The 25,765-nt window shown below is 34.2% G+C and overlaps 1 protein-coding gene, 1 long non-coding RNA gene and 1 pseudogene across 2 annotated transcripts; all 3 read left to right on the top strand.

The window, feature by feature from the left end:
• Positions 1-1,106: 1,106 nt before the first annotated feature.
• On the top strand, positions 1,107-1,739 carry LOC140038775 (U-box domain-containing protein 40-like). The gene has a single exon (XM_072084046.1). It carries the CDS (start codon positions 1,107-1,109, stop codon positions 1,737-1,739), a length of 633 nt encoding a protein of 210 aa, XP_071940147.1.
• Positions 1,740-15,493: 13,754 nt separating this feature from the next.
• On the top strand, positions 15,494-16,593 carry LOC140038911 (ethylene-response factor C3-like; annotated as a pseudogene).
• A 5,753-nt stretch (positions 16,594-22,346) lies between these two features.
• On the top strand, positions 22,347-23,629 carry LOC140038608 (uncharacterized). Its single transcript, XR_011842186.1, has 2 exons — positions 22,347-22,979; positions 23,163-23,629. It is a non-coding gene; the product is annotated as an uncharacterized lncRNA (long non-coding RNA).
• Positions 23,630-25,765: the final 2,136 nt, after the last annotated feature.

A 25,765-nucleotide genomic window follows, 5' to 3' on the forward strand; every position in this document is an offset into this window, starting at 1 on the left:
GGTATACCCTCAAATGTGGTTACTTACCTTTCCTCACAAATGGGTATAAGCAGGTTAACACCTGGATTTTTCCCTGTACTCGAGAAATGATTTATATTCTTCACTGTTCTATGTTTACACTTCCATTTTCTTTTGTGTGGTGAAAAGACTAATGTACCCATGTGTTGTAACACTTCAAGATTTCATACGAAAATAGTGAATTCGAATGAAAAGGGCTTTCTAGTCTAACAAACGAAAATAGGAGTGTATGAATCAAAAAGTGCAGTATTTTTAATAATTACCCTATTTAATAATGATTAAACCATCTTCCACTTGTCCTATTTCTGTTTATTTTGTCTTGATTTAACATACTGGACCTGTTGCTTGGCCCGTGTGTGTGAGTAGGTGGACTTGGCAACAAAATGTGAACAATCTTGTCCTTCCTGTGGGCTTAATAATTGGGTCAACTCGCTCAGTAAATCAGTTTCAACTGCCTAGTTGGAGTCTGAAAAGCTGGAGATAAAATTTTTTGGGAAATTTGTCAAATTGGTCCCTAATATTTATCAAAAACACTTTTTTAGTCCCTAATATATAAAATCAGCCAAAATTGTCCTTCACATTTAAATTGTGATCCAATTTGGTCATAATGCTCGTTTTTGCTCCTTTCTCCGGCTAAAAATAACATGCTCCTCTCATGTGGTCATATTTTCAAGGGCAAAAGTGGAAAACAAAAGCTTTACTCAACTGGCTAGTCTGTTACACTGTGTAGCAATTTGTGCACCGAGAGAGACAAAGAGAGAGAGAGATTCATCAGCTAGCGGTAGAATCTTATCATCATCATGTCCCCAATTGTAATAGCAATACAATTCCTCTTTCAAAGTTGATAAGATTACTGCTATCATCATTATCATCATCGGCAATACCTACCCGATTTGAAATCTCCCAATCGATCCGTAATATCCCTCACATATGAAAACATTTTCAAGATCAAAACAACAATGGAAAAGGGAGATGGGTAGTGGCGCCAAGCAGAAGCAGCTACCCAAGTGGAAAATCCACTTTGAGAAATCCCCAAAGCAAAAAATCCAACCTCCTCCGGAATTCGTTTGCCCCATCCCGGCTCCCTCATGGTTGACCCCATTATTGTCTCCTCCGGCCACTCCTTCGAGCGTAACTGCATCGATGCTTGCAAGTCCCTCAACTTCAGGCCCACCCTCCTCGATAGCTCTGTTCCTGATTTCTCCACCCTCATCCCTAACCTCGCGCCCTCAAGTCCGTTGTTCTCAGCTGGTGCCATTTTACTCTCTTTACCCCTCCTCCCAAACCCTTCGATTTCTGCTCGTACGTTATTGCTCGCTTCCCGTTCCCAACAGAAGCCTAATCATCAATTATCAAAGTTCTCTTCCCAAGAAACCGAGCTGACTCGGACGCCTAGTCAAGTTTCCGCCAGCTCCAAGGAATCTGTGACTGCCGCCACTGTCATCAACAGGCCCACCACTCCTCTACCTTTAACCACCCGTCCTTATTGTTGCTATTGTTCTTTGTCCTCCTCAGATATTGAGTCCTTGTGTCACTCTAGCTCCCTCGAAGAAGACAAGTTCATGACCAAGCTCCGGAGCTCTCAAGTGTTCGAGCAAGAGGAGGCTCTGCTTTCCCTTCGGAAACTAACCCAGACCCAGGAGGAATCCCGGGTGAATCTCTACACTGCGTGTCTACTCTCGGCTCTCCGGCCTCTGATCACCTCCAAATATGCTTCATGACCTCACTTATCCGTTGTGGTGAATCTGTCCTTAGAGAGTCGAAGCAAGATAAAGATAGTGAGGTCAGGGATCGTTCCCAGTGGATCTGGGATTTGCGTTTTCCAATTTTGCCCTTGAAAATATGACCACGTGAGAGGGGCGTGCTATTTTTAGCCGGAGAAAGGAGCAAAAATGAGCATTAGGACAAAATTGGATCACAATTTAAATGTGAAGGATAATTTTGGCTGATTTTATATGTTAGGGACTAAAAAAGTGTTTTTGGTAAATATTAGGGACCAATTTGGCAAATTTCCCAAATTTTTTTTACCGCATTTTGCTATTCTTTGGATCTAGTAAGTATTATCCAATTGACCTCTTTCTCTCTCCACCAAAGTTTCTCTGTCTTCTCTTTTGCAAGAGTTCTTCCAATAGTTTTTTCCTCCACGAAGAGAGATCTTGGTCTCAAGTTAAGGTTTCGTCCATGAAGAGAGGTCTTGGTCTCAAATCGAGGTCTCTCTCTTTCGATTTTATTTTATGTTCAATAAAATCTCTTTTAGAGTATTCTAATGAGAGTTTTTTCTCTCCTAATATTTATTCGTATGAGTCTTACTCTCTTCCAGAGTTTCTTAGAGAGTCTCTCCTAGGGTATCTTGGTGGCATTTTTGTTTAGTTTTTTTTTTGTTGTTTCTTTATTAGATCTAAAAATTGTTCCAAATTTGTATGATTTGTATGTCACATCTCGGGTTTCTTGGATTATTTCGTCAAATCTCAAGATCGACTTTGAGATTGAATCAGTTGGCTAGGAGATTTGGTAGTGTTGACATGTAAAGATATTCATTGGATTGTTCGTAATTTGTCTAATCTGTTGGAGTTTTGTAGTGTAATTTTGTTATTTTCTAGATCTTTTAAATCTAGTGATTTTTCAGATTTAAAATCAAATTAGTTGTGTCGCTGATATGTTCAATGTATTATTTACCATTAGTGCAGATTCCATGGGATGAATATTATATTTTATAAAAAAAATATTATCTAATAGTATAACTGCAAGGTGTAGATAGTTTCTTTTTTTAAAAAAAAAAAATTCTACGCCTTAATGCGGATGATAATCACAAAAAGAAAACAGAAAATAGAAACAAAATGCGGGCCTATTACAAAATTTTGACATTATTTTCAAATTCCGCCCCTAAAGTAGGTAGACAATAAAGCAACGAACCGACCTTTTGTGAATTGAAGAACCCACGTAAATGGCAAAATTAGCCCAGCTTATAGAAATTTAGTTTATCTCTACTGTTAAAACTTATCAATGCATACTTTTAATGGTAAATTATACTTTATTCCCGTGATTTAGTGCTTTTTACATAATGTTCCTATAATTTTAAAAATTATACATAACCTCCTCTTGATTTAGATTAAAATATCAAACTGATGGAATTTGCATTCCATAATGGAGTCAACTAAAGTATTATTATATAAAGTTGAAAATTATTTATTAATAACAGGAGAGTTGTGTATATATTTCGAAAATTATAAAGAGGTTATGCGGTAAAACACAATTCACAAGAAGTTAAAGTATAATGCATATTATGTTTATATATTTTAGTTATTTCAATCATTTTAGTTTTTAAACAAGGGTAATCTCGATATTTCTGTGGGTTTCGTTATAGAGGATTATTTCTGTTAGTTTGATACTTTACTCCAAATTATGAGGAGTTATGTATAGTTTTTGAAATCATAGAAAAAGTGGATTTTACCCTACTTATAATTGCACAAAAAGGACAGCCAGAAAACTGAAAAGGACACTGTGATAAGATAAATGAATATCCGGATCATTATATGCTTGAGTGTGACAACAGTAAGTGATACGTTGTTGCAAATGTAGCATCAGTCTCTCAGAAAAAAGTAAAAATGGAGCATCAGCAGAGAAAATCAAGATGGCAATCGGTGGGTTGTTTTTGTGGGGCCGGGGGGGGGGACGAAGTTGACTGTTAAAAATAAGCTGCTGAAAAAGGAAAAAGATTGACCAAAAAGAACAGAACAAAAAACCAAAAAACAAAAAGAAGCTACAAAAAATAAATTAGAGAAGAAGATGTTTTAATTGGAACCATTTAACAGTAGCAATACACACGTGAAATGGAGAAGAAACAGACCATGTTCTCTGAATCTGTAAGCATCCTAGCCTGCCTAACCAGTTAAAGATATGATAATGACTACTAGCTAGCTTTCTTGTCTAAAGATTGATGGATGTAATTAGCCTCTTGCGATTATTAATTGTGTTTAGTTATCGTCAAGTGGCTGCGGTATATGTTTTATTTTGAGGTCCCCTCACGCCCTCGTGTTTCTCAAAAAGATTAGGTGCTTTGTTAATTACAATTTGGGAGGTTGTTCCATATATCATAATCCAGCTTGGGCACTGTTTTGTAGATTACGTGCACTATGAATGTGGAAACTCATAATTTCCACAAGAATAAAGTTTAGGTGCTTTGTTAATTAGAATTTGGGAAGTTGCTCCATATATCATAATCCAGCTTGGGCACTGCTTTGTAGATTACATTCATTATGAATGTGGAAACTGGAAACTCATAATTTCCACAAGAAGAAATTTCTTAAGAAACGTGGCAATAAAATAATAAGTGCTTTCGAATAGCAAATTGTTTACACAAATTTATATGCTTTCATTATAAACATTGCTAAATTCATAAGTAAAGGATTATATTCCACATTGATTCGATAGATAGAAAAAGAGCAATTAATATGTTAGTAAAGGTTCGAGACCTAACAGTTTAAATTTTTTGATCAGAGTTGGGTTCCTGACTCATATATTGAACTGTTTGATAGCTTCTCTTGAGACGTTTCTACCTAACAAACACTTTCCAAATATTTTTTTATCTTACATACATCATTCACATCATATTATCAAGGTACTACAGTTTATTGACTTTTTTTTTTATCTCACATACATCATATTAAAAAGGTATTACATTATTACTGAGCTTGAAGCTTTAACTGAAGCTCGTGATGATACGCAAAATGAAGCTGCTGGTCACTCAGCTTCCTAATTTAGATTCAAGAAGTAAGAACAAATGGTGAGATGACTACCAATATAAGTTGGCAAAAACTGAAATATAGTGAGACTAGAACTTATGACTTAATTTGAAAATTTTGAAGATTTTGAGGAATGAAAAACTAATCAACTTGTTTTTGGTCTAGTTGAAGTGACGTTGTTTAGCACTTAACGTTCACGTATGTTTTAGTTATTCGTCAAAATTAGTTGTCGTTGTGTGGCTGTGCTACATCTTTCTTGTTTGGTCCCCTCTCCCTGGCTTTGATAGCTTATTTTATTTTCTTTTTTAATTCCAATTTGTTTTAGCTCCTTTTTGGTTAGGCTGCGTCTGTACCAACTACCAACTCAATGGCACGAAGAACTCACATTATCCACAAAAGCTTGAGGACTCAAGTTTTTGAAACGTGGTGATTTGCAGTAGAATACTGCTGATTTTGGATAAGCCGAATCTGCTAACCACATTGAAGTTGCTGGGCACCTTCCGAGTTTGGATTCAAGAAGTAAGAAAGAAACAATCAGTGTATTTACCTATGGCAACATCAGCTAACCTCAATTTAATTGGTTTCAATGAGTTTAGGGGCTTGGGACACTGTTTATTGTTCAACGAATTTGAGGGTTGGAAATGTAGTGAAATTATATATGCTTTTTATTCATCTAAAGTAACATGTGTCAGAAATGAATTTTATTCAAAGTTAGCTACTACACTAACTTGTAAAACACAGCTACAAATTCTGCCACTAACATAGAATTATCACGTTTCATGTTAAAATAAATATAAAATTAACTAACAAATTGAGTTGCCTTCTTTTGAATCGGTATTTTTGGGGGTGTTTTTGAGTAAATGTTTTATGTGTGACGAAAGAGTAATTAAAAAAGGGCAAATTACACTTTACCCCCTATAGTTTAGTATTTTTACGTAACCTCCTATGGTTTCAAAAACTATACATAATTCCCTCATGATGTGAATTAAAGTGTTAAGGTGACGAAATTTGTAATCCATAACAGAGTCAACTAAAATATCAAAAATACCTCTATGTAAAGTTGAAATTTATTTATTAATCACAGGGGGGTTATGTATATATTTTAAAAATTATAAGAAGGTTATATGGTAAAACACTAAACAATAAGGGGGTTATATAGTAAAATATAAAATTATATGGGGTTAGAGTATCATGCACATTATATTTATATATTTTGGCCATTTCAACCATTTTAGTTTTTAAATAAAGGTAATTTCAACATTTTTATAGGTTCTGTTACAAATGATCATTTCCATCACTTTGATACTTTAATCCAAACTATGAGAGGGTTATATATAGTTTTTAAAACTACAAGAAATTATGTAAAAATTAATTATACCATAGGGGGTAAAGTGTAATTTACCCTTAAAAATGTACAATTGGAGTTTTGTGGAAGTATGTCCTAGACAAATAACTTCATCTAAATCCGTGAAAACGTAAACAAGCATGCAACGATGTTTGGTTTGTCAATCGTTTTTCTTTCTGTCTAACTAAAAGGACAATGATAGGTGGATGAATAAAATTCGTGAGTTGTTTATTCAACAGTCCTTTTCGGCAACCTTCAACCCCCTCTGCTTCCTACATCCTTCCTAGAATGGAATTTGTAAGTTAAACGCAAGAAAGCCTAGGCCTGTCAACGGTCCGAATCTAGACCCGAATTCGGATCGGATCCGTGAAATTTTTGCGAGTACGGATAGGGATTTAATTCCATTATTCTGATCCGGATCCGGATCCGTTTTGTCAAACAAAAAATGGGTCGGATACGGAATATAGTATTCCGGCCCGTATTAGACCCGGATCCGGATATAAATGGATTAATAATTTAAAAAATATATATTTATCAATATAATTAGATTAGGGTAATGTATTTGAGTAAAGTCAATTTGATTTCTTTTCTTAGTTGATTTTTTTTTATATTAGTTAGAAATTAGTTTACAAATATATTTTTTTTCTCATTTTTATTAAAAATTGTAAGTTTTGATAATTTTTTCGAGTAGGCCCGACTCGGATCCGGATCCAGATCCAGATCCGGAACATAGAGTAGAAGACCCGTCGGATAAACGGGTCGGAACAGGCCTAAGAAAGCCCCACTAGGTATACTACTATATTTCAATTGAATAGGATTATTCCTTGTTAGATTGTGTTTGCGATCTCTTACACCTCTCTCTAGAACTCATTCTCTTTTCGCTCTCTTTAAAATTCCTCAGTCACTGCCTCAGCGGGAGAGAGTCCAAATCTGGTGGGAGAGAGACATCTGATCTTTTTCTATAAGTAGGGATCCTTTTCCTAGATTTATTTCCTTTGTTTGAATAAATTCGGTTCCGTAGTAAGAAGTTATTCTCTCTTAGAAGAGTTTCTAATGAGAGATTCTTCTTCCCTAAATTATTTTAATGGGAGTTTTATTCTCTCATAGAATATCCTAATGAGAGTTTTTTTTTGGGTCTTTTTTTAGTGAATTAGATTACGGGTTTGATAAATTTCAGAAACAAAATATGAAAATCAGGTATAAAGTTGTCTTAGGGTTTGGGGTCTGCATTTGAAGTAGTTTTTATTATTCAAAGGCATACACAGATTTATTAGGTTGCGGTGATATTTATATAATGGAAGATATTCTTGGAGTTTTAATATTATGATCAAGTTTACTATTTCTTTGATCTATTGTATCAGGATCATTGGCGTATTTGATGCCATTAGTGTAGATATTAAGATGAAATTATCCCTTTCAAAAGAAAAGGATTTATCTATTGTAACAAAAGTAGAATCATGCCAGACATTAGGACAAAATCCAGACTCTGACTTGTACCGTGCGATTTTCCATCGTGCGCTTTTGGTAGCGTGGCCACGCTTAAACCTGCAATATTAAAAGAAGGGATAATTTCAGAAACCTCCCTTGAGGTTTCATGAAATATCATCTAGCTTCCCTAAAGTTTTTAAAATCTCACTTAGTACCCTTAAAGTGATGGTAGGGCCATATACTAATATCAAAGGTGATGAATTGTCAATAATACCCTTATATTTAAATTTTCTGAACTTGTTTTCCTTTCTCTAAATTTCCTACTTTTCTTTAATAATGTCTATACAAACATACATACATACATACATACATACATACATACATATATATGTATAATTGAATTGCAAATGTCAATGAAATATAGGATTTAATTAATGAAATATTCAATGCATTTGGAGAAGAATAGCTGCAGGTTCTTTTTATTTTTTTCCTTTTTTGGTGTTTCACAACTTTATTTATTTATTTATTTATTCCTATTCATGTAGAGCGTAAGAGAAATAAAGTAATTGAAACTCCAAATAATTTTTCAAATTCTGACTTTTTCTATAATAAAATTTTCATATTTCACACCCATAAAAAAAGTCTGTCTATTTTGAGTAAATTTTTTGTATGATATTAAAGTTGAATTTCATCTATTACTAAATTTTTTTTGCTCAAATGTATGATTTTACATGTTAATTACCTTCAACGCTATGAAAGGTTCTATTTGTATAAATGGTTCAAAAAATAGTATTTGCTTTTACTATCTCTTCCTACTGTAGAAGTGACTATTGGCTGTAACATAAAATCTTACCAATTTTCATCTCCTTACTTTTAAGATGGTTCCAATTTAATACTTTTTTTCCTTGGTTTGTAAAATGTTCATTTTTTTATAGCCTAAGGGTATTAAAGGCACTAAAATAATCTCTCTTCTCAAACATGAAATTTTTAATATTACTTTTGGTTAGAAAGGCTTCCAATGTTACCAAAATGTCAATTCAAGGGGTGTTAAGTGAGATTTTAAAAACCTCAAGGGAGCTAGGTGATATTTCATAAAACCTCAGGGGAGGTTTATGAAATTATCCCTTAAAAGAAACACCTTAGATTGACAGGAGACCTTTTTTTTGTAAAATATATGCAAGAGGACCCGAATGTCAACCTTTCCCTTACATTTTTTCTTCTGAATCATTCAATTCATCCCTCTCCTAACAGGAGACCTTGTTTTCCCTCTTTTCCTAATATCTTCACATAAGTTAGTTTTGCAATTAAATGTGTTGTGGATAAATTAGAGCTACTTCGTTAACCGTAACACAAGACAATGGTATATGGTAAAACAATTTGACTTTACGGGGTGAATGATTTTTAAGCTCATCATAGTATGTAAGATTAAATTTGTAGGATTAACATTCGCCAGTTCTTAAATTAAACCATAATTAGATTATTTTTTTTTTTGGCATTAAGGGCACCGAATAAGCATTAAAAAAAATATAGGGAGGAAGTCTGACTACTGAAAAATTTTGACATTACTCCTACACTATTAATTTGAAAAACAGTAGTATTAATTTGAAAAATATTTAAATGCAAGGATTATAATAATTATGATTATATATATTTATGCATGATAAATTAAATATAATTTAAATAAGATAAAGTAGGCATTCATCGGCGTAGGAAGGCCAATCGAGTGAAACTCCTTTTTTTGGCAGTGTCATGAAATGAAATTGTGTCGTATGTTATTAGTTAGATTGGTGAACTACTACGATCTATGGTCCCGTTTGATAAGTGATTTTTTGGGTGTTTGTCTAAAACTTTACTGTAACTTACTGTAGAAGTTCTTTAAAAAATTTTTGAAATGTGTAAATTTTTGAATATTTTGAAACGTATAGTTTAAAATTTTTGAAAAACCTTTTGAGGTTACTATAGTTAAAATTTTTAAAAAATTTGTAACAGATTAATTTGACAAAAAATTCAAGTGCCAAACAGGACGGGGTAATGTCAATGGACACTTGTTGAAAAAATCCTAATATTAAACTGGATTGGAAAGGAACCCGTTTGGCAGAGACAGCAAAATGCGGCGCTATCCATTTTTTTCCTTTTTCTTTTTTTTTTTCGGTAGAAGCGCCGCTATCCATCGTCAGGTTTGGTCATATAAGGACAAAACTGTAGGCCGTTTGTATCAAATTAGATTAGTTATTAGACTAGTCACCTTGACGAACGTGACTGGAAATTTTGCGACAGAGCAGAGAGAGGAAGAATCAGAGTGGTATTGCTACCTTCTCGAGTTTTTATTAAAAAAATGTATTGTAATGATTTGATAAATGTAAAATAAAAGGGTGATTAAAAATCACTTTTATGAAAAATATAAAAAATTTTTGAAAGAAAATAACTTTTCGAAGAAGATTAAATCGCATGTTTACTTCTAACGGAGTAGAGAGAGAGTAAATCAAATATTAAACAGAGTATTTATATTCTATCTATCTAGATATGATTTGCCTGCGGCAAACAAAGCTTTTATTGGGGGACAACTTAACTAATATTTTTAATTTAATTAATTTTCATTAGGATTTTCTAGTGAGAGATTCTTATTTTTTAGGATAAGGGATCTTTTAGAGATAATTTATTCTCTCCTACATCGTTCTAATGAAAGTTTTATACTCTCTTAGGGTTCTTCCTTGTGAGAGTTTTGTTTCAGTTTTATCTTTTTCTGTGAAATTTGAGATTTTATAAATCTAGTTTCTCAAATGTGTAATTTCTCCGTTTATTATTGTCAAGTCTAAACATCTCTTTGGACTTGAACCAACTTTTAATTAAATCTAACCATTAGAAGATATGCACAAATCTATGAGTCTACAATGATTCATTGGATGAAAGATATGGTGGAACTTGTCTTTTTATTTATATTGATTTTTCAAATCTGTTGTATCTATTAATTTCAGATCAGTACGTATTTATATCATGTTTGATTTGATGTATTTTTGCCATTAGTACTAATTTATTGAATGAAATTATTTTTCTTTAAACAAATATTGAATTCAATGATCTTTTTTTATTAAAAAAAGTTTTCAATGATTGATACCGTTTAGCCTCAATAGTTACCAAAAACACTAGTCAGAAAAGGAAGATATTTTGTTAACAATATCTCAAGAGCTGAAAACATCTGGGAAGAGTATCCAATAAGGCATTTGCCCATGCAAAGACAACGGAGGAGGATTGGTGTTATAATTGTCTTTCACTTACTTAGACAAACGTGGAAAGCAAATCAAAACATTTCAATGCTTTTCATCTTAGTGAAAAAATGTGCGCTTTCTTTCTATTGAAGGAAAAAAGATGTAAAAAAAAAAAAAAAAAAACCCATGCCATGAGTTACTGTAATTTGGATTTTGACATGTAGAATGCCAAATGTAATTTCATCGGAGATTGCTGATGGTGGAGACAAGTAACGTGTCACCCACTAAGGGTGCCTCGGATTAAAAATCAATCTGATATATGGAGACAAGTAACACATGAAATTCTTTAATTTATGACTTCTTGATCGAAACCACTGGGAAACAAAAATGCTTAATGCAAAAAAAAAAAAAAAGAATTTAAAAAAGACATTAATTTATTGGTGATTATTTAAAATTTTTATGAGGCTTATACATGGGAGTGCATTTTTTAATTCTTTGAAAAAACAAAGAGGCTATTTATTAGTACTTTTTGGAAGTTCTATTCTAGTTCAAGCTGTAAAACATTAAAAGTGGGGAAAGACAATAATGTATTAACGATGCTCAAACGTGAGGTATGAAAGATTATGTGATTGTATAGTACTGTATCATGCAGGGGTCAAATTGAAATAGTAAACGAAGACACCGAGACTTTATATATAAAGGGATATATAGAAATTGTCTTTTCCAACACTTTTAACGGAAAAATGTGTAAAATCATTTAAAAAAAAGAAATGAAAATTGCAAAATATAAAATAATTGTAAAAAGGTCATCAGTTTATTATACCCTGCGAACACCCGCACACCTGTGTCTGTAACTATGCATATATGATCTACGTGTGTGTTTGTGCACAAATAAATATTTGCATGTACACGTTTCTATGCACACACATAGCCGATGATTTTGTCCTTAATTGGGAAGAAAAACAGAAACTTCAGGTAAATTTGCATGCAATCCTTTTTCCTACTTCCACCTGGCTTTATCAGTCAAAGTAGGTTATAGGGTAGAGTATGCTAGCAAGATAAACGTTTAGGGCATGGATTAATCCTTAATAGTCCTAGTGAAATTTAGAAACATCAAGCTTGTAAACCACCATCTATTTGTATTGGCACTTAAGCTTCTTGCCAATTTGGTCAAATTATCAGTTCCTTGCTGATTCAATAACCAAAATGGGTAAAATAATAATAATAATAATAATAAATTGAACATCGTCTTTTCCACGTTGATATGAGTTGAAAATACGAACTAGGTCGAGGTGACAAGAAAATAAAAAAGGTTTATTGCTCTAAAATGCTAGAAATAGATGTTGAGGGCCAGGGTGTCAAAACAGCAATAATTGGAGGATGCAAAGTGTATTAACTCAAAAACTAAAGGAGCCAAATTTTTTTTCGCAAATTGCCTAAACATAACTCCTCCGTACATTGTTAACGTATCAGAACGGTCCAAAGCAACGAGAGGATCCGGGGCTGGAACGGTTGTCAGAGCAACCATTCCGAAAGGTGTAACATCATTTGCACACGGTGTAGCATCATCTGTACAAAATGTAATAATAGAACAATAACGAGTAACACTAGAACAACATTTTTATGGATCCCACACGGCGTGAAAATCAAGTTACAAGAAGTGATTTAAACCGCACAAATTTTTTTGATCTAATCATGACCGTGAATCTTTCGAAACGGTAACGTTCCAGCCCCTCCTCCGCAGCGAGAAAAGGCCAAGAGATGAGTGATGGTTTTTGTCTCAATTGAAAGGGTTATGATTGGATTACGTTAGTATAAATATATATATATATATATATATTCAAATTACAAGAGACGCCAAGAAAAGTAACAATCCTTAAATCCGGGTTCCTAGAAATTTCTGTGGAAAGTGTTGAATTTCATGGCCACCAGGTGGGGGTCTCACGCTCGATCGAGAGGTCACTGTCTATAGCTATGGTGTGCATTCTTGTTAGAGGACTTTCAAACCTCTCAAAATGCAAGTCTCTCTCTCTCTATCTCTCTCACGGTCTTGATGACTTTATTAACCTTTCTCCAAGAGGGTGCTTCCAAGGGGTCTGTATCTAGCCAGTTATCCGTCTGTTTCAATGACCATCATAGCTTGGCTTTTTTGGTCCAAGGATAACGATATAATATAAAATCACAACCGTTAATGCTCTCAAGAAACCAATATATGTGTTTCTCCAATAGGGTGGAACCCAAAATTCCCCAGTTCTGGGTTCAAGCCTACAATCGCTCCTAATTTGAGTTTCAACATCTTTCAACTCGAATGTTAGGTATCAATATGCATCTAGAGCAGACTAGTGAAGTCGCTCATGCAATATGTGGCTTCTTTCTTAGTTACTAATCATATTAACAAAACTGATTAGAACCAAATATAAATGTTCCCGAGCACTAACTCAGTTGACAGAGATATTAGTCAAATGACCGTAAAGTGAAGCTCAGTTCGTAATTTAATTCTCAAGCCCTCTCGTTTATCTCTTGCAAAGTTCAGAATTTCCCTTAAACCAAAATAATTAATCTAAAACAAATGCATCTTTCTCTCTATCACCATGTTGATTGAATGCAGAGGAGATTTCCTAAATAGGTGATGTTAATGAAGGATAGAAGAGGAAAACAAGGAAGGGGCGTCTCATGTCTGTAAATCATCATTTGTAAAAGGTGTTGTTATCAAAGCGTGCGTTGGCTTTGCCAGCGAGCAGAGTTGCGTATGGGAAGTTGGCAGCATTATGCGATTATGGCTCTGTGTAAGTTCACATGAATCCCGATGTTTAGAACAGCAAATTAAGGAAAGAAGCTGAGGATCAGAAAGAAAATTCTGATAAAACACGCAACTGATTCGGATAGATGATGATGATACCTTAGTCATTCCTTTAAAGTAAAAACTGATTTGATTTTCAAGTACGACAGGAACTATGACAAAAAGAACTTAGCAAGACTGAAAAAAAAAAAAGACTGGAAAAACTACTCCTCTTCTTTTTCTTTTTTTTTTTTTCATTTATCTAGGGTTGTGTTACCTAGGCACATAGGGTTTTCTTTTCTTTTTTTTTTGGAGGGAGCACATGGGCTTTTCTAGATTAACAAGTGGCATTAGCTTAATTAATTTAATTCCTCTTGTTTACTTTTATTTCTTGAAATCGATGTTGAAATTTCTTATGCTACTGGTATAGGATTTGCGAGTTGTGACCATTCTAGAACCATTTTCCCTAACAGTACAAGCGTTTAATGCAAATTGGTCAAAATACTCATAGATAAATGTGCTTGAGAGCTGAACCACCGTATAATATGAAGCAAAAGATTTTACGACAATAGATGTCTGTATGGTTAATTGACCGAAGAAGTGCATTTCAACCAATCATAAACGGTGGGAATTAGATCATATTATTTTTGTTAGTAGTGAAGACAAAAACGAGGCTACTTCCAGGAAATGGATTGAGGAGAAAAGGGCCTTCATAACAAGGAGAATTTAGAATTTAAGAATACATTGCCCATAGAAAAGGAGGATTTATATTTAATTTTACTTAGAAAAGTTTTAGGTTACTGTTTGAATGTTCTTTGATTCTTACGTCCCCATCACAATTGACAAGTTGCTGTGGGAAAGGGCAATATCCACAGTCAGAGCCAAAGATAAGGCAACTAGTGGGTGTCATGCTATGCTATCAATGACAGAGCTATTTGCTTGGCACCATTGATGCTAGAAAGCTTATAGGCTAGGCTATAGTGTTAACGCTTTATGCCCTCCTCAAGGCTGACCAAATTTTTCATTTAGATTTGGATTCTAATAGTTATTATGTCCCTGATGTCAGGTTGGATTGTGATTCCAATTAAGTGAGCAAATCATATACTAATTAGTTAATTAACACTACTACAAATGACATTTATTTGTCACAATGTGCACTCTTTTTTTTTTTTTTTTTCAAATCATTTCAGCAAGAACAAAATTTATTTGACAAAATGTATCTAAATCCTCCTGGGTTTCTTCCAACCAGTCGAGGACCTACCTTTATTTATCTAGCGATGAGGACCTCAAAGATCCTCAAAAACTGTTGTTCGGAAAATTAAATAATTTTTTCGTTTACTATAAACTCATGTTTCAATCATACTCTTTACTTTACATATATCAGATCGTTATTATATATATTTTAAAAAAAAACTTCACAAAATAGCAATTCAAACGTCCGCCGTATACATCGTCAAAGTCTCAGAAACTACTACTGGTGCAGTCCACTGATGTCCAGGGCAGAGGACTGATTGGTTTTCTTGCGTTGGAGCTAAAGCCACAGCTGTTTAACTCTAGTAGTATTTCAAGGACAAGAAGAAAGCAGCATGAGAATCCCTTGAACACCCTTCTTCCATATGATTGTCTTTCTCATGAAACAATCCTGTATCATCGACATCTGGACAGCATCGTGTCACAAGAATGGCAATTTTACATTCCTACATCCTGGGCTCTATATTCGGACATGGCAACATGGACATTTGCCATAATGAAGTTCCATTCTATTCTATCCAGATTAAAGGAGCCAAGGAAAATTGAGGTCAGAAAATCTTATCAGATGATGTCATAAACTGTTAGTCTGACCTGGCCGCCTAGAATTATTCATTTGACCCACGTGTAGCATTCTCTAATTGGTCCAAGATAATAAAATATTACTCACAAAAACCAAAGACATCCTCCTTGGACACTGAATCAGGCCACAACATCACTCTCTTCCATTTTGCCCTTTTCTGCCCCTCTTATTCTTCGTCCAATTTTTGCATTCAACTGTTGCTTTCATAATTTCACTGATGTTCAACCCCCTTCTCACCTCCAACCCCCCCCCCCCCGGGGCAGTCCAAGTTCCCAACTGCCCCTCTCCGGGGGGTATATATAGGAGACTAGTCCTCCACATAGAGGTCACCAAACTTTTACAACATTCCAAGCAGAGCATCCTCATTCCCACGGAACACGAAATGGATTCATCAGTTTTCTTCTCTAGGATTTCTGACTTCTCTTCTGATTCATCATTTGGATCAGTCGATTCTTTTCCATGGGATAGCCAAAATTTCCACAATTCGTTACCATTTAATGAAAATGACTCTGAAGAAATGCTTCTCTATGGTCTCCTGGCACAAGCACAGGCTGTTCAAGAAACATCCGAAATCAATTCTTCTGATCAAATTAAGGAAGAAGAAGTTAGTTCGAAGCCCGAAGAAAAACCCAAGAAGGAGAAAGCTTATAGAGGAGTAAGAAGGCGCCCGTGGGGCAAATTCGCGGCAGAGATAAGGGATTCAACTAGGAATGGTATAAGAGTCTGGCTGGGCACATTTGACAGTGCAGAAGCCGCAGCTTTAGCTTATGATCAAGCTGCTTTTTCGATGCGAGGTCAAGCAGCAATCCTTAATTTTCCAGTTGATAGAGTTCGCGAATCACTCATGGAGATGAAGGCAACTATGGAAGACGGATGCTCCCCTGTCGTTGCATTGAAGAGAAAACACTCCATGAGGAGAAGAAATGTGATCAGAAAAAGTAAAGCAAGAGAAGTCAAGGGAGAAAATTTAGTGGTGTTCGAGGACTTGGGCAATGATTACTTGGAAGAACTTTTGAGTACAAGTTAAAGGCTAGTCCATGGAGAATCAAAAGATTCTGAGCTAGTTATTCATATTAATCTCCTTTCTGATTCTTCTCTTCTTCGTTAGTTTATTTGGTTGCAGATGATATCCTGTGTGATATTTTTTGTAAAAATGTTTCTTTAATTCTACTTGTGTTAGATTGTTTTCCCAAGGCTATTTTGTTCGTACTTTTGAAACTTTCAAGTAAAGGCGGCTACCAACATCTCTCTTGTTTCTATCTTCCAGCCAAATAAAGTTAAACACCAGAAGGCCAAAATATTAAATATTGCAACATGCAGACTAGAAACCAACCTTTTTATATAGTATATAATAACACTTTTTACGCAGAGGGTTATCCAATCTCCCTCTTAACCGAGCTTTTAACCTTATTAAATTTCTCATGGGTCCTTACATCACGATTTATTGCTCTAAATAAAAGAGGTCCTATTCTGAATTGGAGGAAGAGTCAGGCTGTTGTAAATACTTCAGTATTTCCTTTTACGTTCAATCTTTTCTGAAGGGGTGAGGAGATGAAGTTTGAATTCAACCTTACATATTCCGGCTCTCGGGTGGGTTCAATAAAAAAAAAAAAAATTGACACTTTTATCTCAGCTTTCTATTTTTTTTGTTTTATATACCAGATTCATGATAATCTGTTGAGGCTTAGCTCATATTCTTGGTCAAACCGGATTCAATGCACTTTTACTTTCTCCAGAAACCGCAAGGAAAGGATTAACCCAATTTTTATTTGGTTCAAATGACAAAAGAAATGATGATTCAAAGCCTTAATTAACTTAACCTGGTCTGTTTCTGCAAGAATCAACAATTTCTTTTCTCAATAAGCAATTTTGATAAGATGCTGTCCTTATCTTTCCTTAAATTGCAGAGGAGAGGCAGAGTGTCATCCAGTGGGCCAGAATTATTTATAAATCAGAAACATAGATGTATGCATGATGCTGTACGTGCTCCTTCTTGGTCATGAATGTACAAACAGATCCATTCATTAGAAAAACTATTTTGGTCTATTGTCAAAAGGGCCAAAAAAAAATAGACTCAGAATCTTCTCCCTGCAATTGGGTCATATGCATTAGGTAGAGCAACACATATTACTTATTAGATAAATTAATCTGCTTTTGCAGTAGGGCCATGGTATTAGGTAGAGTGCCACGCATTTATCTTTTCATTAAAACAAATTAATTAGAATAACCAATATGTTAATGTGTATTTATTCAATTTCTTCTTGATGTATGAGTCAGACTGAAAATCATGCATGACTTAGGCTGATAATCTCACATGCTTTTTTACTTTTCAGCTCACCGTCTCTCGCTAGCAAAAGGTAACCCTGGTTGAAAGATATATTCATCATTTTTTTTTTACATGCAGTAGCTAAGATGTACAATTTAGTAGAAAAGTACATGCATTAGCAAAGATGTATTTAAGAGATATGTACCGCAAAGATGAAATTGTATTAAGTAAATTCATCAGGAAAGCAGACGGGGGAAGTCAGATGAAGCAGATTGATCAGAAAATCAGAAAATTAACAAAACCAAGAAACATTTTTTGGATTAGGCCCTGTTTGATAATTCAATTCAGTACTTAAATTTAATGGATTCGGATTTTAATATGTTCAATTGCGTTTAATAACCAAAAATGGAACCCCTGAATTAATTAAGTGGCACTGAATTTATTAGGCAAAACTTGGTTCCAAAAATGAGTGATAAACTATTCATTTATCACTTAACGTGATATACACTCTAAGTGAATCAAATTTATTACTTATTCAGACTTCAGACTTCAGAGTTCAGATTTTATATTTCAATTTTCAAATTTCAATTTGATCGAACGCGCCGTAAAACCAGTTAAGTTTTCAGATATGAGTTGGTAGGGCTTGGGATATATACTGATGTAGACTTTTATGAACGACTATTATTGGAAATTGGAAAAGGAATTATTGGCGAACATAAGAGGAACCACGTAAAAGGACGCAAGGTGAAGGAGAGTTCTCGTGATTCATTTGTGTTTCACAAAATTTTCCTATTTGCATGGTAAAGTTCAAGTTTATTACTGCATTCTCAATATTCTTGGTCAAAGTTCATTCAAATTCAAAGTCTTAACAGTCACCATCCTAATTAATAAAAGGGCATTTGCATTAAATTTTTTCCACTGGTTTAAGTTAAAGAATAGAGCACCTTGTCATAATCTTGCTTTGTCCACTAAAGATGAAATTGTGATCACTAGTTACTGATGGATGGTTAAGTGAATCCAGTCGTGTAATGGCCAAAGACCACTTTTCCTGCTGAGGTAGTGTCATTCTTATAGACCAATCGATCTTGAATTCTACGGTGGAAGCATGCGCTAGTGAACTGGCACTGAGACTAAGACGTAACAATTCTCAAATTGTTTTGTCTCATTGAACTTGAATAATTTCATTAGCTCTAAGACCATGTAACCAATAAGATATCGTTTACATCTGTTCTTGAACATTTTCTAATTTGATCCTCTCTGGGCATTGAACAGCAAAATGATGGTCAAAGAAATTTAATGGGCAAATTCCACTTTAGCCCCATATGGTTTAGCATTTTTCTACATAACCCCCCTATGGTTTCAAAAGCTATATATAACCCCCTCATGATTTGGATTAAAGTGTCAAAGTGACGGGAATGATCATTCGTAATGGAGTCACCTAAAATGTCATAAATACCCTTATGTAAAGTTAAAAATTATTTATTAACCAAGAGGGGTTATGTGTATATTTTGAAAATCATAAGGGGGTTATATGGTAAAGTATTAAACCATAAGGGGGTTAGTGTGTCATGTATTCATATGGGTAATTTCGATATTTTTAGAAGTTCCGTTACGAATGACTATTTCCATCACCTTGACATTTTAATTCAAATCATGAGGGGGTTATGTATAGCTTTTGAAACCATAGGGCGGTTATGTAAAAAGGCTAAACCACAGGGGGATAAAATATAATTTGCCCAAATTTAATTGGTTCTCTATGTTAACTACTTCACCGGCTTATTTGACAATGCAATAGAAAAGTTTTGATATCACTGGCTCGGTTAGTTTCTTGTTAGCTATATTCACTATGGACTAAATTATTATGCCTGGATTTTGGTCGGAAATAGGTTTAGCTAAATTTGATTCCAGGCCTTAGAAATTCTTCGTGCATAGGGACAAACTAAAGAGAGATGCAGAAGAACAGAGACAGCCAAACTCTAGTAAAGAGAAATGAGACAGCTAACTAACTTCTGATGTAAAAAATGCACTGTGCAAAAGTCATGATTGGTGAATTTTCTTTAACATGTCCGAGGTCTCAGAAGAGTTAACAGAGAGATTCCCCATCAGCTGTGGAAAAAAGCATCTTTCGGCTATTTAATACACTTGTCCTAGATCCCTATGGTTGGTAAGATTTTCCCGTGTACCTTAATGGGCAACAATGGAGGCTATGCTTCACTTTCTTTGGAAGTAGACTAGTGGAGGGATAGTGCTTCAATCAATTTAAGTCATAATCATGGTATTTAATTAATGCGAGGGACTAATTAATCAGAGACAGATGTTTCTGTTAATCCTGTGTTCTCCACGTTGGCTACTTAGAAGGAAGGTTTCTGGATTAATTGAACAGTTTGCAGAATCCTTGAACACTATCAAACGTCTAGATGCATAATCCAGGTCATTCGTCTACAAAAATCATGATAATTTGGTTAAGTATTCTTCAATTGATGCTGCCACAAACGTCCAGGTTCAGGTTTTCCACTCTGCCCCAGCACTCTTACGCTTTCTGGGGTACTCAAATACCTTGTAAAAGAACGTTATCTTGGAGATCTAGTAGAAAATGTTGATCTTGATCAATCAGAAGCAGCACGTCTTCACACCTGATTTGCTTCCTTCTTTCTTTTTCAACAAAAATATGATGAGTTCCCTTAGATAACTGTTGCATTCTTAGCATTCACTGAACTCTGAAGACGGGTTCTTTGTTTCTTCAATCTCCACCATAGTGCATATTGATTGGAGAAATATTCTTGCTCAGTTTACAATTTTTAATTGTTTTCAATGAAATTCTTGCCTTTTTTCTTTCGGTTGTTTAATTCTTTTAGTCTAGAAAGGTATCCAAATCAGTTTGAGTACTTAAGTACACAAGACTAAGAGCTGTAAGGATCTACCCATTGATATGTACACAAGACTTAATTCTGTGTTTGGATTACCAATTATTCCACTTTATTTACACCTTATTTACACACACTAATTTGCTTGCATCATCAACACATTTTTCAATCACCTTTTTATCTTACATACATCATATCAAAAAAGTGCTACAGTACATTTTCACAAAATTATCTCAAATAATTTACAATCCAAACACGACAAAAAAAAGGGGTTCTTCAGCCAAATTCGTGTGTAGGAACTTTATGAAGAAGGATTTTTCAGAATTCAGATGATCAGATAAGAACTAGCGACATTACTGAGTGAAAATTCATCATCCGAGGATCCCTTCATTATTTCTTGTGTTAATTACATCTACCTCCTATGTGGTTTGGTCAAATTACAAAACAAAACCAAACCTGTGGGTTGACCAAATTAGATTTACCCCTCACAAGCCCCTTATGAGTGGTAGTGTTCAAATTAAACTAACGGAAGCAAACAAATGATGATAAAGCTGCCCTCTGGAAAAAAAATTATATTTACCTTCCTTGAAGTTTGATCAAATTACAAAAAGACCCTAGAATTTGACCAGAATGCAGTTCAACCGCTTGAATAGCTTTCTATCAATGAGAAATCCCCTAATGCTATGCAAGAAAAAATAAAATGCAAATTGAAAGAAAACTATCAATCACCAAACTAGCACGAAATGGTAAGCAAGAGAGAGAGAGAGAGAGAGAGCCTCTTCCTTTCTCCTTTTTATTTTTGCCTAAAACTTATTTTAGATGGTACCACACTTTCTAATACAATTTTTTCCATCTAACAAAAATCTATTAGATATAAAAGGTATGATTTGGCATGGGAGAATAATTTAGTTGAACTATTTATTCTTTTAGGCATGATATAGTATTATACTTTTGACCCCTGAATATGTTGCTTTATTTGTCTTATACTTTTAATTTCTTAGTGGATATCTCTATCAATAAAAATTAACATTCAATGTGCAGAGATAGATTTAAAATTAATAGTTTATTTTATGTTTTGGATAATGAAGTTTGATTTTCGTACATTAACATGGAAATGGTTCCTAATATCAAATTACAATAGGCAGCTAAATAAATTACACTAGTGAACAAAGCACCATTGTTAATTTTGTCATAAAAAGAATGGGCAAAGAATTGGATTAGTAAGTAATAGGAATTTTCAGAATTTTTTAAAACATTCTTGCTTTAATTGATGCAATTGACCGGTGGGAAATGCTTATTTAATAAACATATGACTATTTAAAACATTCGGATTGTTTTGCACAAATTATAGGGTTCACTTTGTTATTCAGACAAACCTTAGGGAAGTCAATGTAATTTGGACAAAACTCAAGAGAAATAAATGTAACCTACCCAATTTACAAAAGAGTATTTTGGGGCAATCAGATTTACGTTTTACTGATGCAAGCAACATTTTATAACGGAGATTAACGTCAGGGGAGCATTTGATAAATGTTTTGCCAAGAAAAAGGTGGCTTAGAAGAAACCAAAATTGGGTTGTATTTAGGCTCCAAACAGAAGTGACAGATATTCCACATAGTGACCAATTCAAGTCTATTTGAAAAAAAAAACTTAATGTATATATATATATATATATATGTGTGTGTGTATATATATGTGTATATAATATAAGTCTATTTGGAATTATGTATTATATATGTGTATCTGTAAATATATGTGTGTGTGAATATAGGGAGGTGCTAAATCCACACCCCCATATATTAAATCCACATCTTATACACTTATTAGACAATCATGTCTTTAGCTTTTATACATTAAATTAGCACTTTTTATATTATTTAATTATCTTTCTATAGAATGAAGGGAGAATCCGTTTTGATTTGAGAGTTTTGAAATACTTGTTTTTCATCTACAAATCTACAGTAATACATTTCAAAAATATCATCAAATAACATTCTTTATATTTCAAATACAACTCAAAAAATATATATATAAATAAATCCTATCATCTTTTCTTCTTTCTCCAATCACCACCACCCACCACAACCATCTACCACTCCCTCCTCCACCATCACTATTACCTCCACCGTTGCTCCTCCCCCTCCCTTTTTCTCCCCTCCTCCCCCCTCTCCTTCTCCTTCTCCTTCTCCTTCTTCCTCCCTCTCCTCTCTTCCCCTAAAAACCAGCAGCAACTCCAGCTGCGATCTTTTGATTGCACTAGTCGCGACCTTCTGGTCGTAACTAGATCTGATCGTGACTAGAAAGGCTGTGCTATTGTAGGTTGGGTTGGTAATCTCCGAGTGGGTCTAGGAGGGGAGGAGGGGTAGGGAAGAAGGAGAAAAAGAGGGAGGAAGAGGGGGAGAATGGAAAGGGAAAGGGATGAAGGAGAAAGAGAGGGAAAAAGGAGGAGAGAGAGAGGAGGGAAAAGGAGGGAGGCCGTGGTGGAGATTGGTGGTGAGTGGTGAGTGGTGTAAATTTTTTAAAAAGTATCCAAACATATTTTAAATTATAAAAATACCCCAAAATACATTCTGATCGGTTACAATTTCATTATTTATTTTATTATTAATTTTTCCTATTACCTGAGTTGATGTGAATTAATTATTAGATTCTACTCAATTTTCGTAATTTACATTTATTTCAGGGAGTAGAATGAAAATGCCACAACCAATGCCAATTTGACAGTCATCGGGAAAGAATTAAAAAAGAAGACACTCAAGGACATTTTTGGAACAAAAGATACGCGAGGCCTTTTTAGTCATTTTGACCGAAGTCTTCCTGGAAGGGGAGAGCCGCCGCAAAGGATAGCAATAAAAGGGGCGCCGCACAGTAGAGTTAGCAATTAGATAGGAATTAGAATTAGGAGCAGGGGACTTCTTTTTCTTCTTTAGCTTAGCTTTTGTTGACTTTTTTCATGGGATCTCTTTTTGCTTTTTGATTCTTACGCATGGCAGGAGAAAGGGTAGAGCCTTTGACTTTTCCTTTCATCTTTGGTTGCTTTTCTTTTCTTTTTCGTAAGAGTAGACAAGGGATGAGTTAAATCTCTTTGTCTAGTCAATGAACAACGGAGGTTTTGATTCGCCTAAAAATTGTGAGATCGATTTGATTTTATCTTTTTCTTTTATTTATTGGTATTCGCATATTCTTGATTTCAGTACTTATGGTTATTTAATTAATTGATTGTCTTGAATTCGGATAATTAGTTAATTTGGTAATCTATTGTCAATTAGAGCATTAAATCCGTAATTGTTTAATTGTCTTGATATAGTGACAACTGGCATGATTGGATTTGTGTCAGGAGAATACGCGAGCTAATCTAAAATAACTCTGGTAGTGCGTTATTTGGTTAGAATAGGGCTCCTCTAATACGTAAGGCAATTAAGAAATTAAATCTTACGGGCGTACCTAAAATTATTTCTCAATTAGAGCAGTGGTTAACGGGCGTACCTTAATCACCGACACAGTAAGGAGGGGTTGACTGTCATCGCTTGTTTGGCAGTTATAACCTATTTATTAGTAAATAATTGGAATTGATTTTGCATCGATGATCAATTAGTTGAACCATTGTTGAAGTTATTCCTTGGCTAGATCATTAGTTATCATTCATTTGATTTTCGTAAATTGTTATTTAATTTTTAGTAGTTTCTTAGATTTTATTTGAATTTCTTTGTTTGTCGTCTTCTGCACAAAAATACCGCCCTGGTTATTGTAAATTTGAAAAGAAGCAATTACACCCAGTCCCTGTGGATTCGACCTTACTTACCACTATCTACAGAAATTACTTTTAGTTGAGCAGGTTTTTATTATTGCACAGGCCTGACAACCTGTCACATTCCAAATATCCTCAAAAATACCTCAAAAACACCACCAAAAATAGGAGAGGGAAAGAGGGAGGAGGAGAGAGGAGCGAGGAGGAAGGGGAGGTGGAAATCATAAGATTCTTGTTCTTGAAAATCCACACTTTTCCAAACCCAGAAGACATACGGAATCAGAGGATTCCTCCTTGAGACAAATACTTTTATGGTAGGAAGAAGCGATAGCAGCCAGCTCGACGTATGTTCGCATACTGTCAAGTTGGACATCTGTTATTTGAAGATTGATTCCGGATTGAATTGACAAAGAAGAAAAGGCAGTGGAAAGAAACTCCACCACCGCCAGAGGAGAGAACGAAAGCTTTTTGCCCAAGAGGGAGAGTTGGGGAAGAAGTCTACCATACCCTGTCTTTTTTCAAAGATTCTTTCTTGATGCAATTTTAAAAATATCTCATTAAAATTTTAAATCTTAAAATTATCAGAAATCTAATTTAAAAAATACAATTAAAAACATGTACAGTAAAAGTTTTTCACATACATTGTTACAGTAAAATATTTCAAAACACTTCCAAAAACAACTAATCCAAACGGAGCCTTACCACCACCTAATCTTTTTGTAGAAAAAAATTTCACACAGAAATTTTTATTTAAGTCTCATATAGACATTTCTTTTCCTGTTTCTCTGGTTCCAAAATTTATGTTTTTCTAAAGTTGTTTTAATTCTTTTTCTCTTCTCCTTATGACCTACTCCCTCTTTTTTTAAATTAAACTTTGTTTAAAATTTAGATGTAACCAAATGGTAAATATTAGTATGAAGTCAATATGATTGCATATTTCACCTTGGAACTTGCTCGATTTTAATTTTATGGATTTGAAATATGTGAAAATTTCAATTTACATGCTAATTAATACTTGAAAATTTTGGATTGCTAAATTAAATTTTAAATTAGTAACTATTCTTAATCTCTTGTAAAATGTTTGGAAATATTTTCTTTTAAAATGTAATGTAATTTGATTTGTTTTTTCTCTTTTTATTACATGAATATATGTTTCTTGAAACTACAAAAAGTATCAAATAAACGTAAAATCTAAGGGCATAAGTGTTTAGTAAGTGTACAAGGTGTGAATTTAGTATAGAAAGATATGAATTTATTCCCTCCCAAGCACGTCGGTGAATGGTGCATCTTTTAAGGGATTTTATATCGTTGCTTTTATTAGATGGACAATGCTTTAGTAACGATAGTTATGGTAACGAAATAGTTTTTACCTAATATAACAGGTTGTTGTACTTTTAGCGACAATTTGATTATTTGTTGGACCCATTCACCTAAATAGGATAACACCTAAAAATATGGAAGTAAATTTCCCATCTAAAATAGTAAGTTAACCTTAATAGATTAGTAATTTTGATACCTCAAAAGGTCAATTGGAATAA

Source organism: Coffea arabica, chromosome 3e (genome assembly GCF_036785885.1).
Source record: "Coffea arabica cultivar ET-39 chromosome 3e, Coffea Arabica ET-39 HiFi, whole genome shotgun sequence".
NCBI lineage: Eukaryota > Viridiplantae > Streptophyta > Magnoliopsida > Gentianales > Rubiaceae > Coffea > Coffea arabica.